General features: G+C 44.1%; 1 gene segment (V, D, J or C); it reads right to left on the bottom strand.

Moving 5' to 3' along the window:
• Nucleotides 1–790: 790 nt before the first annotated feature.
• LOC133246924 (T cell receptor beta variable 12-4-like) lies at nt 791–1487 on the bottom strand. The segment is given in 2 exon segments: nt 791–1170; nt 1262–1487. Coding segments are annotated over 2 exon segments (591 nt in total).
• Nucleotides 1488–15496: the final 14009 nt, after the last annotated feature.

Raw genomic sequence — 15496 nt, 5'->3', positions numbered from 1 at the left:
AATGTGTTCTCTTGGCAAAACTCTATTAGCCTTTGCCCTGCTTCATTCTTACTCCAAGGCCAAATTTGCCTGTCACTCCAGGTATATCTTGACTTCCTCCTTTTGCATTCTAGTCCCCTATAATGAAAAGGACATCTTTTTGGGGTGTTAGTTCCAGAAGGTCTTGTAGGTCTTCATAGAACCATTTAACTTCAGCTTCTTCAGCATTACTGATTGGGGCATAGACTTGGATTGCTGTGATATTGAGTGGTTTTATTTCAATATCAATATCTCTCCTAGGTAGGAGAGAGATAAATAAATACCTAGATTCAAGGAGTGGCAACTTACACCCACTGAATTAAGTTGTTTACTTTACCTTAAATGTGTTGAAAAAGCCCTGTATATGTTAAGTTGATATTATCATTAGAATGGGATGTATAATCACATAATCACAATAAAGAGGATACTATTTAAAAAAAAACAAACAACTTGTGTTGGGGTGGGGCAGGATTCTGTTAACAACTTAGAGTTGAAAAAGAATGGAGAATGCCGAACAGCCATTATCTGGAGCTTCTTCCATTCAGATGGGGGTGGCAAGTGCAGGAAGGCAGGAAATTCTATGATCTGAGTAATTAAGGCTTATCTTATATGAGGGATGAATTTTGAGCCCATTGACAATTTCAGAGCAATCCCTGAATCCCATTCCTACAGGATTTCCTATACAAGATCGTCTATGTTGATACCTTATTTTCTGTTCTTGTTAAGCCCCAAACCCACTCACTTCTCTTGGTGAAAGAGAAGTAGGGATGACTTAGAGGGCTGGGAGCAGAACCGGAAGGGGAAGCAGAGGTTTTCTGCTCGGGACGGGGCGACTCTTCAGCGCTGTGTCTTTGCTGCTGGCACAGAGGTATGTGGCCGAGTCTCCAGGATCTGTGGGCTGGATCTTCAGAGTGGAGAACGACGCGTTAGGCATTTTAGCTGAGAATCGGTCCTTGGGCATCCCCGACTCATCAATAGGAGCTTGGTTGCTGAAGTAAGCCAGAAACTCCAGTCCCCGCACCGAGGTCTGTCTGTACCAATAAAGGGCAGTGTGGCTTTTAATCAGCTCACAACTCAGAGTGACTGCCTGTCCCTTTTCTGTCACCTCATGCCTAGGGGTCTGGGTGACTCCTGGGTTAGCATCTGTGGTTCCTGTGAAAGAATTTGGAAACAGAATAAGAAAAATATGGGAGTCACAATAGGGCAAACCAACAGGAGGATGGGGCATGTTCTGAGGACTCACCTACCCCCAAGAGACAAAGGACCATAGAGCAGAGGGCTCGGGTGCCCATGGCAGGATGAGAATGGTGGGGAATTACCCAGATCAGGCCCTTGTAAGCATGAGCAGAGAAGTGTGTTCGGGACCACTTGTCCTGGCAAGATGTGTCTGTCAGTGACATCACTGAACGAGCTACCACTCCCCACTCGGCAGCTCCCTTCAGAGAAGGCTGCATCTCCGGCAGATGAATCAGGCAGGACTGAACTCAATTATAATTGATATGAGATAGAGGTTCCCACAGATTTATTTTGGTAGCATCAATTCATAATGCCTTCTCTATACTCTCTCTTATCTAGAGCTTGCCAACCCAATATTTCCACTTGAATCTCAAACTACAAGAACTTAAAGATGAATTCATTGTCTCATCGCAGTCCAGCTCCTCCATGAACCCTTGAATTCCTGTCACCAGTGGTGAGATGACCCTGGTCATATCACACTCAAACTCATCCATCGGTTAGGAGTTTGGCTCTGAGTGCTCCAGGATAAACAAGAATAGCAACTGCCTTTTTAGGGCTTCAAGGGCTGAACTGATGCCCTGAGAACTGATTCCATTTGAAATCTCTTTTTGCAGTGAAAGATCTTTCTGAGTTTATATATCCTCAAGTTCTATTAAATTCTCAAAACTCCTAGCATAGAATTTCCCATATTTCTCTATCCCTGCCATGAAATAAGCAGAGGATTTTCATGTTCTCTTTGCAAATAAAATTCTCTAGCATTGATTTATATGCTATCCTTATTTCTGAAAAAACTCAATGTCTTTACATTAACATTTCGCCTTTTGCCTATAAAAGGGGTTTGGTGCCACAAACCTACTTCCCAACATGGTTGAGGTTACAGAAAGCTGAGAGAAGCAAGGCTGTGTTTACTGGGTTGTTCAAGTGAGTTATTTGTTAACCAAGAAGAAGGACAAGTTCAATCTTTATTTTGTGATTAACACAGAGATGCACTACTAAGTCTTTTGAACCAAGGAGCATTAGTCACTCAGTCATGCCCAACTCTTTGCAACCTCATGGACTGTGCTTCCATAGGGATCCTCTATCCATGGGATTTCCCAGGCAAGAATACTGGAGTGGATTGAGATCCCCTTCTCCAGGGGATCTTCCCCACCCAGGGATCAAATCTGGGTCATTGCAAGCAGATTCTTTAACACTGAGCCACTGGGAGAGATTGAAGATGCACATGTTAATTTTAAAGAGCAGAGAGTCTACAGGCTAAATTATGTTACCAGAGGTACCTGTTCCCCTTGCAGAGTCCATCCCTTTGGTCTATGTTGGATCCTAAACGTAAAACTGAGGCCATTATTATATTTTTATAAGGGATCATTGTTTGTTCCTTCCTTGTTACCTGTACCTAGGATATGGTAAACAGAATGATGGGTCCTCAAAGATTTCAATGCCTGCTCCCTGGAACTGTGGATATGTTATATTATGTAACACGGGGGAAGGAATCCGGGTTCTCAATGGAATTAAGGTTGCTAATCAGCTGACTTTAATGTAGGGAGACAAGCCTGGATTTTTCAGATGGGCCCAATGTAATCACAAGGACTGTAAAATGTGGAAAAAGGAGGAAGAAGAGTAATGGTCACAGTGATGCAGCATGAGAAGAGACTTGATCTGTCATTGTTGGCTTTGAAGATGGAAACACCCACGAGCCAAGAAATCCTGTGGCCTCTAAAAGCTGAGAAAGGCAAGAAAACAAATGCTCCCCTCCAGCCTCCAGAAGGAAGGCAGCCCTGCTGACACCTTGATTCTAACCCACTTAGACCCATTTTGGTGCTTCCCTGGTAGCTCAGCTGGTAAAGAATCTGACTAGAATCCAGGAGACCTGGGTTTGATCCCTGGCTTGGGAAGATCCCCTGGAGGAGGGCATGGCAACCCCCTCAAGTATTCTTGCCCCGAGAATTCCATGGACAGAGGAGCCTGGCGGGCTACAGTCCATGGGGTCACACAGAGTCGGACACAGATGAGCGACTAAGCACGGCACAGACTCATTTTGGACTTTTGACTTTCGAAACCATCAGACAATAAACTTGCATTGTTTTAAGCTACAAAATGTATGGTAATTTGTTAGAACAGCAACAGGAATGTAATCAATCACAGTACATGGGGATCCTGGTTGAAAGAGGCCACATAGGCTAGATAGGAGATACAGAGAGGAGACTGACGCAGTCCCACAGAAAGAACTTGAAATGAGACCAAGGTAGCCCAGAAAAAAAATTCTCATTTCTGCCAGATTTCATCTGCTTCAAAGGGACACATGAATCTGGAGTGAATGGCAAAACTCCATTACGTATCTCCCTGCAGAAATTCTGTTCCCGGATCCACCCAGTCCCTGCCTGACACGTGGGTTTGCCAGTGGTGCCCCTGTGGTTGTCAGCTCCCTGGGGCCAGGGTCCCCTGATGAGGGCCGGGTTAGCACTTGCCCTTCTCCCAGCCCTGCCCTCTAAGTTCAGCAGAGTGGGTGGCTTGAGCTCTGCCTCGCTAGGATGGGCTGCTCTGACACTCAAACTGCTTCTCTGCTTTCCCCAACCCAGAACCTGCAAGCCACCGCACCCCCAGTTCCTTGTGCAGCCACGACTTCAGCAAATTCAGAGAAATACCCACTGTTCGGGTGCACCTGTCATTCACAGCCCGCAGGGCTGCAGTCCGTGGGGTCGCAGAGTCGGACACGACTGAAGCGAGTGAGCACTCAGAGGTCCGGTCAGAGCAAAACCCACCTACACAACAGAGGAAGAAGGGTTGGTCTCTAGTTCCTTCACTCTCAGCCTTTACTCAAGACATCTGCAACTCCCTAATTCTAAATCCAACCCTCTGGTTTTAATGACATCCTTTCTGGCAGCACCACCATAGACACTAGATGACAACGACGCCACAGCGCCTCTTAGTGGCCAGTGGGCAGAAGCAGCACAAATATGCTCTCTCTAAGCTGAACGCAGAATTGATGCTTTTGAACCGTGGTGATGGAGAAGACTCTTGAGAGTCCGTTGGACTGCAAGGAGATCCAACCAGTCTACCCTAAAGGAAATCAGTCCTGAATATTCATTGGAAAGACTGATGCTGAAGCTGAAACTCCAATACTTTCGCCACCTGATGTGAAGAACTGACTCATTGGAAAAGACCCTGATGCTGGGAAAGATTGAGGGCACGAGGAGAAGGGGACGACAAAGGATAAGATGGCTGGATGGCATCACCAACTCGATGGACATGAGTTTGAACAAGTTCTTGGGGTTGGTGATGGACAGGGAGGCCTGGCATGCTGCAGTCCATGGGGTCACAAAGAGTCGGACACGACTGAGCGACTGAACTGACTGAAAACATAAGGGGATTTTGTGTTGTTTCACTAAGTACAGGACATATGGGTATTACGATTTCTTGATGTTAGAGGGGCAATGAATAATACTGTCTTAGGGCCTAAGATGGAACCACCTGAGAGTTAGACATTGGAGTCAGGCAAAGATAATAATATCAGTTTTGATATTGCTAATAACAGGGCTCAGATGTGAAATCAAAAGGATTGGTTTACACTATGCTGAATAGGAACTTAACTCATTTTCTCTCTCCTCCGAACTACAGCATGACCCTGTATGGATAAGAAAGTTCTTTGCTATTCTTCGTGCATGTTGAGGAAACACCAAAACATCTATCTCTTGTGTAGACAGCCAGCAAGAAGAAGGCAAGGAGATGAGAGACTAAAGTAGAAAAAGAGGTTAAATAAGATTATCTATTTCTCTTCCCATAGAGTAGATTCAGCAAGGAATAAAAAGATTAGAATAGGAGGATTACCTTATCAAATTCCCAAACATGGGGAATATCAAATAAAGCATTGTCCTAGAAGACTGAATTTAAGGGGAGATGAAAAGACAGAAACATGTCAGTTACTCTCCCCAAATCCAACCATTGCTCCTCTGGTATACTTAAGAAAACTGCACATATATGTCCTGACATTGCAACAATTAAACAAATCCCAAATTTATTCTGTACGCTGTGATCAAGTCTAAATATCCACTCCCTATTTCATTTCCCTTCCTGCCACAGGGTCCAATGGAACATCAGAAGTCATACAATAAATAAAGGTTTAAAAAAGAAAACATTTTAAAACATCAATAATAAAATGACAAAGCCAATGTCTCAATTTGATTACAAATACTCTTTAAGTTTTTAAAAGGAATAGTTTGGCTAAAATTAAAATTTAAGTGTAACATCTCTAGGTCATTTAAGCTAAATATCTAAGCAATCTCAGATTAAGAATCTAACATTGATTAATTTTTATTTAAAATTCCAAATAAAATTCTTTTGACTTTAATTATAGTACTTATGGATGAGAGCTCTCAAGTCAACCCTTCTTTGTTTAATCTAAATAGTTGGGTACAAATAATCATCAAAGTTCAATTCATTAATGTTTATTGCAGCACTGTTTACAATAGCCAGGGCATGGAAGCAACCTAAATTTCCATCAACAGAGGAAAGGATAAAGAAGATGTGGTGTACACATGCAATGGAATATTACTCAGCCATAAAAAGGAATGAAATTGTGTCATTGGCAGAGACATGGACTGACTAGAGACAGTCCTCAGAGTACAGTAAGTGAGAAAGAGAAAAACAAATGTTGTATAATATTGCTTATGTGTAGAATCTAGAAAAATAGTACAACTGAATATATTTGCAAAACAGAAATAGAGACAGATGTAGAGAATGGGCGTCCCAAGTGGTACTACTCGTAAACAACCTGCATGCCAATAGGGGAAACATAAGAGACAAGAGTTTGATTCCTGGGTTGGGAAGATCCCCTGGAAGAGGGCAAGGCAACCCATTCCAGCATTCTTGCCTAGAGAATCCCATGGACAGAGGAGCCTGGCAGGTTACAGCCCTCACACAGAGTTAGACACGACTGAAATGACTTAGCACACACCCATTCAAGTAAAGAACAAACTTATGGATACCAAGAAGGGAAGGGGGATAGAATGAATTGGGAGATTCGGATTGACATATATACACCACTATGTATCAAATCGGTAACAAGAACCTACTGTACAGCCCAGGGAACGCTACTCAATGCTCCATGGTGACCTAAATGGGAAAGAAATCCAGAACAGAGAGGATACATGTATATGTATACATGTGTATATATGGGATCACAAAGGAGTCAGACACGACTTAGCAACTAATCAACAACAGCAAAGAGATGGTCATCAGTGACTGAAGTTTTATCAGACAACTAAGTGGGATGGAGATACGGGCAGAGCCGTGGAGAGGAATGTGCACTGAGTGAATGAATATGTATTATGACTTGCAATTTTGGTTGGACAAGGAGAGAAGTGAAACCAACAGAGGCTGAGGGGTAGTGACCATGCCTTCAAGAGGGTCTCAGTAAGTTGCTTTCCAAATAGTTCCAACCAATGCTTCAGAATGATTTCTATAATTATCATTGAGAACCTAGGCAGAAGTTAGAGTAGAGAATACAGTATCAGAGGGGGCAATTGGATCAGGGCAATTGTTTTAGAAGTTCTTACTAAAAAATATTTTAATGTGTTAAGGAACTATTTTCATGTACTAAGCCAAACAACTGGAAATGTCCTTCCTCAATAGCCTCTGAATGTCTGGCTCAAGCCTACATACAGTGTTTTTCTTTCTTTCTTTCTTTTTTATTCACTTACTTATTTGGCTGCACAAGGACTTAGTTGCAGCACACAGGATCTTTAGCTGTGGCATGTGGGATCTAGTTCCCTGACCAGGGATCAAACGCTGGCTCCCTGCATTGGGAGTGTGGAGTCTTAGCCACTGGACCATCAGGGAAGTCACAAACCTATATAGAGTGTTGAGTTGTGTTAGTTATCATGAAAAGCTAGACAATTCCTGAGCAAGAATTTGTTTTGGGCTAGGATTTAAGACTGGTTACCAGGATATCTATTTGTATATATTTCTTTGAAGCTGAAAAATGGCTGAATAAAATAGCTGAAATTATCATCACCATTAACAACATCATAATATTCCCCCCATAAAACTGGGGGGGGGAGAGTGTTTTCCAAACACATACTCTGTGTTGAGACTTTGATGCCTAAAGCTTCCTAAGTAAAAACAAAAAGAGAAGGATGTAAACTTGAATCACTCAGATGATGAAAAAAAAGCTCAGAGAGCCTGCTGTTTGCTGCACTCACAAAATCACCACCTGTATTATTAAAGTTTATTGGACATGGTTTTTGATTGCATATTACAGGAGAACAACCATCACTAGCCCCTGAGGGCTGAATCCGTGACAAGTACTTTCATTTTGGATTCTTGAGTTGTCACCATGAAATGATTCTAATCCCTGAGTCGTAATGATTTTCAATTTCATCTCTTGTGTTTTAAGGAAAAGCTTGTGTTCTCCATTTATATGCATCACAGCTTATCTCTGCAAACCCACGTCTTCCCCTGGCATAATGAGGAATAAGGCGGGGGAGGGGGGTGTCGGGGGAGCCTATCTGGAGCTGCCATGAGCTACAAAGAGGGAGAATCATGAAATTTGTGCACAGAAAGGAAGGGTCTCTGTGAGGCTATGGTTGGCCGCTGGCACAGAAATACACATCCGAGTCCCCCAGCTCTGCAGACTGGATCCAGAGAGTGGAGTCTGCGCCTCTGGGCCTCTCTGCAGAAAATCGATTTTCAGGCAACTGAATAATGTTTATTTCAGTCTCTTCCTTAAAGAGAATCAGTGACTCCAGACTTTGTCCCAGTGTCTGACAGTACCAGTAAAGGATACTGTAGTTAGAAACAGGATTGCATCACAAAGCCATGGTCTTTCTTTTCTCTGTGATCTTGTGTCTGGAGGACTGGGCTACCCGCACCTTCTGTGAGTTCTGCAGAGGTTGGGGAGAAAGATAGAATTTGAAAATGGAAAAAGGAGATGATTGAAACTTTAACTGGAAAGAGAAAAACGCAGTGAGAGCTTGATGTTCTCAGGACTCACCCGCACCCAGGAGACAGAGGGTCACCCAGAAGAGGAGGCTGGAGCCCATGGCAGGCAGGAACAGCAGTGGGAGGTTCACCGTCTCAGGGTCCTTCTGGGCATGAGTTGGGGGGGGCCTTGTCCCCACTGGAAGTTCCCAAGGTGACATCACTGCCTCTGCAAAGGCCCATAGCCTTCAAAGCCAATCACTATTAACTAAAACATATCTAGAGGTTTGTTGAATGTCATAGACTGGGGGTGAATTCATCGAAGCATCCTCACCCATCACTTCAGAACCTGAGTGAGTGGATCTCCTATCACCATCGTCTAACTCTCTGCTGGACGATCCTACTTAGATGTGTCAAAGGTGACTCAAGTTTGAGATATCAATTAATGCCCTCTTTCTGTTATCTATACCCTGAAAGATGATGCTGTGAAAGTGCTGCACTCAACATGCCAGCAAATTTGGAAAACTCAGCAGTGGCCACAGGACTGGAAAAGGTCAGTTTTCATTCCAATCCCAAAGAAAGGCAATGCCAAAGAATGCTCAAACTACCACACAATTGCACTCATCTCACACGCTAGTAAAGTAATGCTGAAAATACTCCAAGCCAGGCTTCAGCAATATGTGAACCGTGAACTTCCAGATGTTCAAGCTGGTTTTAGAAAAGGCAGAGGAACCAGAGATCAAATTGCCAACATCTTCTGGATCATGGAAAAAGCAAGAGAGTTCCAGAAAAACATCTATTTCTGCTTTATTGACTATGCCAAAGCCTTTGACTGTGTGGATCACAATAAACTGTGGAAAATTCTGAAAGAGATAGGAATACCAGACCACCTGACCTACCTCTTGAGAAATTTGTATGCAGATCAGGAAGCAACAGTTAGAACTGGACATGGAACAACAGACTGGTTCCAAATAGGAAAAGGAGTACGTCAAAGCTGTATATTGTCACCCTGCTTATTTAACTTATATGCAGAGTACATCATGAGAAACGCTGGACTGGAAGAAGCACAAGCTGGAATCAAGATTGCTGGGAGAAATATCAATAACCTCAGATATGCAGATGACACCAGCCTTATGGCAGAAAGTGAAGAGGAACTCAAAAGCCTCTTGATGAAAGTGAAAGTGGAGAGTGAAAAAGTTGGCTTAAAGCTCAACATTGAGAAAAGGAAGATCATGGCATCCGGTCCCATCACTTCATGGGAAATAGATGGGGAAACAGTGGAAACAGTGTCAGACTTTATTTTTCTGGGCTCCCAAATCACTGCAGATGGTGACTGCAGCCATGAAATTAAAAGACACTTACTCCTTGGAAGGAAAGTTATGACCAACCTAGATAGCATATTCAAAAGCAGAGACATTACTTTGCCAATAAAGGTCCATCTAGTCAAGGCTATGGTTTTTCCTGTGGTCATGTATGGATGTGAGAGTTGGACTGTGAAGAAGGCTGAGCACCGAAGAATTGATGCTTTTGAACTGTGGTGTTGGAGAAGACTCTTGAGAGTCCCTTGGACTGCAAGGAGATCCAACCAGTCCATTCTGAAGGAGATCAGTCCTGGGATTTCTTTGGAAGGAATGATGCTAAAGCTGAAACTCCAGTACTTTGGCCACCTCATGTGAAGAGTTGACTCATTGGAAAAGACTCTGATGCTGGGAGGGATTGGGGGCAGGAGGAGAAGGGGATGACAGAGGATGAGATGAATGGATGGCATCACTGACTCGATGGACGTGAGTTTGAGTGAACTCCGGGAGTTGGTGATGGACAGGGAGGCCTGGCGTGCTGCAGTTCATGGGGTGGCAAAGAGTCAGACACGACTGAGCGACCTGATCTGATCTGATCTGATCCTTCTCTTCGGAGATGTCTCTTTTACCAGGTTCTCGAGTTTCCCAATCAGATGAGCTTAGATAAGGTGGTGCGTGTGCATGCATGCTCAGTTGTGTCTGACTTCTTGCAATCCACCAGGCTCCTCTATCCATAGGATTTCCCAGGCAAGAATACTGGAGTGGGTTGCCATTTCCTCCTCCTCCAGGGGATCTTCCCAACCAAAGGATTGAACCCTAGTCTCCTGCATTTCTGGCAGATTCTTGACCACTGAGCTACATGGAAGCCCAAGACTAGGTGGAAGCTGGGGTAATTGCCACAGCTTTATCCTAGAAGCACAGTGAACTAACTGACACACTTGAAGATAAAGGGATAAGTGATGCCCTGGGTGTAGATTTAAGTTGGCAGCTTTTGTTCTAGCTGAAGGGCAAAGACCAGCTTCCTCTTTGCTCTTGCTGTTCTCCGTATGTATCGTGTACCAAAGCCTTTGACACGGTGCTGCCTGTACTTCAAGGCCATCAGTGCAATACCTTTAATCTCAGTTGAGAAGGCAGAGAACCCCCTTATCCCTAGAAGTACCAGGATGGGTACGATACCAATAAATATAAAATTGAACAGAGCTTCTGGAATCTTGAAAAAAGCATAGCAGACATACAATTGAATTTCAGTGATCAGTATCTTTTTTTAAATTTTTTTGTCTTTTTTTGTTATGAAACGTGTTCTTCATTGTCTGAGTGGTGAGGTAGAAAAGGTTAGAGGACTGAAGAAGGCCCTGAGAGTTGGTATGAAACAAGAAAACAAGGAAATGTGTGTCAGAGAGCTGGAAGCAGTAGAGTCACGTTCTCTGAGATAGTCTTCTGAGTATTCAAACCCTAGGGCTTACATGCCAACCTTATCCATTTAAGACCCATAGATGTAGAACTATTAGAACCATCCATTTCCCTCTTAAATTCTCTATTATTGAGATAGAAAAGCCAGTGGTCTGAGTCCAGTTTCTGTTGGCAACAGTTAATCACCCCCTGATGGGAGGCTTCTTCACACTGAGGTGTCATTACGTGTCCCATCCTTGTGCCCAGGGGTTAAAGGGTTCTGAGGGACAGCAGCATTCATGGTGGGTGGTGACCTGGGTGACTGGAGATAGGGTCCTCTCAGGCTACATGTGAAATGCTTGTAGTTGAGGTGTGAGCGTTCCAGGAAGAAATCTCCTGTGTTCCCAGCCTCTCCTGCTTCCTGGGCCGCAAAATGGAACAAATCCAAGATAAAATCCAGGTGGGGCAGGAAGGGAGGAAAGGCTTTCCACCACTCAGAGGAGGAAAGGCTGGCGTTCTGGCTGATCTGATTCTTATTAAGGATATTTGCCGTGTCACCGGTGTGAGCAATTCAAGACTAGCCTAGACAAGGTCTAGAATTATCGGCTCTCCTGCCCGAATCTCTCTTGCATCATCCTACACAGTATCTAGGGCACACAACTAGGAGGGGTTAGGTTTGGGGTACAGGTGCATCTCTAGGGTTTCTCTGAAGGTCTCCCAAGGCAGTTGTTTTCCTGAGAATTTGGCTGACTTCTGCCAAGGGAGCCCATTGAGAACTCAGCCCAAGTTTTTTGGGGGGATCTGATCCCACAGGCACACTCTGCCTACCATTAATGAAAAAAATCTAGTCTCCCAGAAGGAAATCCAGTGTACAGCATAAGCTATATTGTTCACATGAACTGTGGGGCACAATGAGATACTCTTCTCAAGAAAAGTTTCTATCACTGTAGACAGCTGTTCACCAGCCAAGTTCCCAGATGCTAGCCAGAGTCCAGATTTGCAAAGTCCTCAATGGGCTCCCTTGGCAGGATCATCACACCCATGTTGCTGCATTTTTGTGACCCAGGAACAGTGAGCTCTGTGCTGTGTGAGCCCTCCCAGGAGGAAGAGAGCATAAGGAAGCCCGTGTCCAGATTCTTCCAAACCCTTTTTCCTTGATGATCTGCCACTGAATATTTCTTTTGTAAACTAATAAATCTTAGCCATGACTACAACTCTATGTCATATCTGATGAGCCTTTAAAGGAAATCTCCAAATGGGAGGATACTTGGGGAATCCCATCACAATGCCATAGAAAATTATAAGGGCCAAGGCTGGAAATTGACTTACATAATTGGCTTACACGCCTCCCATTGTTCAGAACCAGGTCTTAGGTTCCCAGCCCTCCAACTGTAAGTGATATAGGAATCACAGAGGGGCCATGGGACTTTGGTGAGCAGGGTTAGACTCTGTCACACTGATTCTGTATCATTTGTCTACAGCCTGCAGCTTACCTTTTCATTTTTTTACAGTGTGTTACAGTGTGTTTATGTACAAGGGTTTAATTGAATGCACTCACATTATAAATATTTTCTTTGCAGTTTGTATGCTTTTTTTGCTTGTATTTTATTTTAATGTATTTATTTTTGGCTGCACTGGTTCTTCATTGGTGCACGTGGGTTTCCTCTGGTTCCTGACTGAGGGGCTCCTCTCCCATTGTGGTACGTGGGATTCCCAGTGCAGTGGCTTCTCTCGTGGTCCACAGGCTCTAGCGTGCAGGCTCAGCAGTTGTGGTGCACGGGCTTAACTGCCCCAGGACGTGTGGAATCTTCCCAACCCAGGGATCAAACCCATGGCCTCTGCATTGGCAGGCTTATTCTTAACCACTGGACCACCTAGAAAGTTCCTGTAGTTTGTGTTCTTTTGTGTTTCTCTTAAAAAAAATAATCCTTTCTCAGATGAATGCCCCCAAATATTTTTCCTTCATTTCTCCTAGTAAAATTTTAATTTGCTCTTCACAATTACAATTAGGTATACTGGAGGAGGAAATGGCAACACACTCTAGTATTCTTGCCTGAAAAATCCCATGAACAGAGGAGTCTGGTGGGCTACAGTCCAAAGGGTTGCAAAGAGTCGGACACGACTGAGTGACTAAGCAGGCACAAATACCTGAAATAGATTTTCATGTAAGGAATGAAGCAGAGATCTAGAAATAAGAAGGAGGGATATATGTTTAGTGCAGAAGAAATAGTCTATAAAAAAGATCCTAGAGTGACAAGGAACATGACCCAGAGGAGGAAATAACTAAATGTGGATGCTTACAGCTGGAGCAGGAAGAATCAGGGGAAACTCATGCGGAATGATGGCGAGGGATAGAAGGAAGGCAAACATTATAGGAATTTGTAGGACTACTGCCTTAAAGAAAGGCAGTCAGGAGCAGAGACCATGTGAATGAAGGTTTCTGACTTGTAAGGTGAAGGATAGTCGAGAGTGGGGTAAGCGGTAGATGAAGTTGCAAAGCCCACAGCAGGGAGAAGAGGGTGGGACTCGGAGATTATCAAGGGGCTCTTCATGTATCTCAACTAAAGATGCATTTTCCTTTCTGCAAGCAGAGGGACTTCAGAAGAGAGAACCAGCCAGCGAAGGTGTTGGGGTGACGGGCAGTCAGACTGAGACTGGCGTGGGGCAGACTTCAGCACTGAGGGTCACACTGCCCACTGCAGTCAAACCCCCAGGCTGGCAACGGCTCTGTGACTTTGATGGAGACAGGGACTTCCAGGGGTTTGGGCCAGACCTCACACGTGCAGTCAACCCTCAGTCTTTCTAACCACCCTTCTGTGCAGAGAGGAAGTGGCCATGCAGCACTATAGACTTACTGCTGGCACAGGAGTACATGGATGTGTGGGAGGGGATAACAGACTTCGGGGTCAGGTAGAAATCCTCTGTATTTGATCTCGAGATGCTGTACCTGTTGGAGACTTCAACTTTCTCAGTGTTGTCAACATCATAGGTATAATGGGTCAGCCTCAGCCTGTGTCCCAGGTCTTGTTGGTACCAGTACATATAGTCATGGTTATCAGTCTGGTGACATTCCAGAGTCATTGTCTCTCCTGTCACTGTGATCTCGTATCTTGTATCTTGTCTATCCTGGCCTCCACAGGTCCTGTGAGAGACAGAGCTGATGTCATTATCCCAAAAGGAAGGCTTGTATTGAGGTCTTGAGAATTCCAGGGAGAGACCCCACCTGTACTTACTTGCCCACAGGAGATACAAAGTCACACAGGAGGAGTCTGATGACCATTTCTGGCCCAGGACAGAGACTCGTGCCACCCAGCTCTGTTTCAGGGAAATAGAACTTGAGCTCTTGGGAATTCCCTGGAGGTCCAGTGGTTAGGACTTGGTGCTTTCACTGCCAGGAGCCAATTTCAATCCCTGATTGGGGAACTAAGGTCCCAAGAGACATGTGACACCACCAAAATTCAAAAAAAGAACTTGGGCTCTCGGTAACTCGATGATGTCACTGTCCTTGACACACGCATGAGCTACAAAGCTCAGCAGTCACAGACCTTCCCACAGGAGCAAGTCAACAATCTATATAAAGCTGAACAGCTCAGAACAGGAAGAATTAGTAAGTGTGCTTTAAAAAGAAATCTTAGATCTATGAGCTTTCCCTCCACCTTTTAAGTAAGGAATTTTTTTCCTCTCTGCATAATGATAATATTCCTTATTTGGACACTGTTAAAAATTTTTCATACTTCTGTGGACTAAGAAATATTCTCTTGGCAGTCCTGGTACTTTTGTGACTTCTGTGCTCAAAATTTTACTAGTTCTTTTTCTTTTTTTTGCCTAAACTCTGGGTACTTGACTATCAGCCAACAGAGATCTTTCCATTGAAAAAGAGCTACCTGATTTCCAGAATGTTTTCAGTCTCAAGGTCAAAGTCATGGGAATTTCAAGAACTATTTATGATGGGAGCCCCATCATCCATGCTCAGGTCTCTGTATCCTTGGGGGGTAAGATTCCTCCCTTTGTTCCAGAGGAGGCCATGGAGAGCTAGATCACTCACTTATGTGACTGTGTTTTTTGTGAAAAAGGAATGAGGCTTGTTAGCAATGTGGATAAAATACTCGCCCATATGTACACATACCTGATGGCTCCAGGGCCACAGGGAAATGTTCTGTCTCCATGTGGCAGGCGTTACATCCACCAAATGAGAGCGTATTGATTGAATCATAAATTGGCTATAGTGCGAAACTTACAGCTAGACAATATCAGTGCTTACTGTTAAGTCATATATAGGTCACGGATGTGTGCATGGATGACTTCCCTATTTCTGTGATCACCTATCTTGGTGATATCTGGATGGGGAATCCCTATGATCACACGACAGTCAGGAAGGATATGGAATCCAAAATCAGACAAGGAGGAGGGTGATATAGAACAGCATGGAAAAGCTTGTTACTGGGGCCTGGCAAACTTGGGGAAGAATTTTCCCATCTCTTCCCAGGACCCACTTGGTCCCAGGGACCAAGAGCCTCACAGCAAAGCAGCCTACCTCCTATGGCTGAGTTAGTGCCAAAAAGGGAGTTTTTCAGCTGAGACTCACATTCTTTGAGGTAGGGTGCATGGGATTCTTGAAAGCTGAGAATTGTTCTCACAAT

Source organism: Bos javanicus, chromosome 4, assembly GCF_032452875.1.
Source record: "Bos javanicus breed banteng chromosome 4, ARS-OSU_banteng_1.0, whole genome shotgun sequence".
Taxonomy (NCBI): Eukaryota; Metazoa; Chordata; class Mammalia; order Artiodactyla; family Bovidae; genus Bos; species Bos javanicus.
Note: the sequence above shows the minus strand (reverse complement) of the source record. Positions and strands in the feature narration are given on the sequence as shown.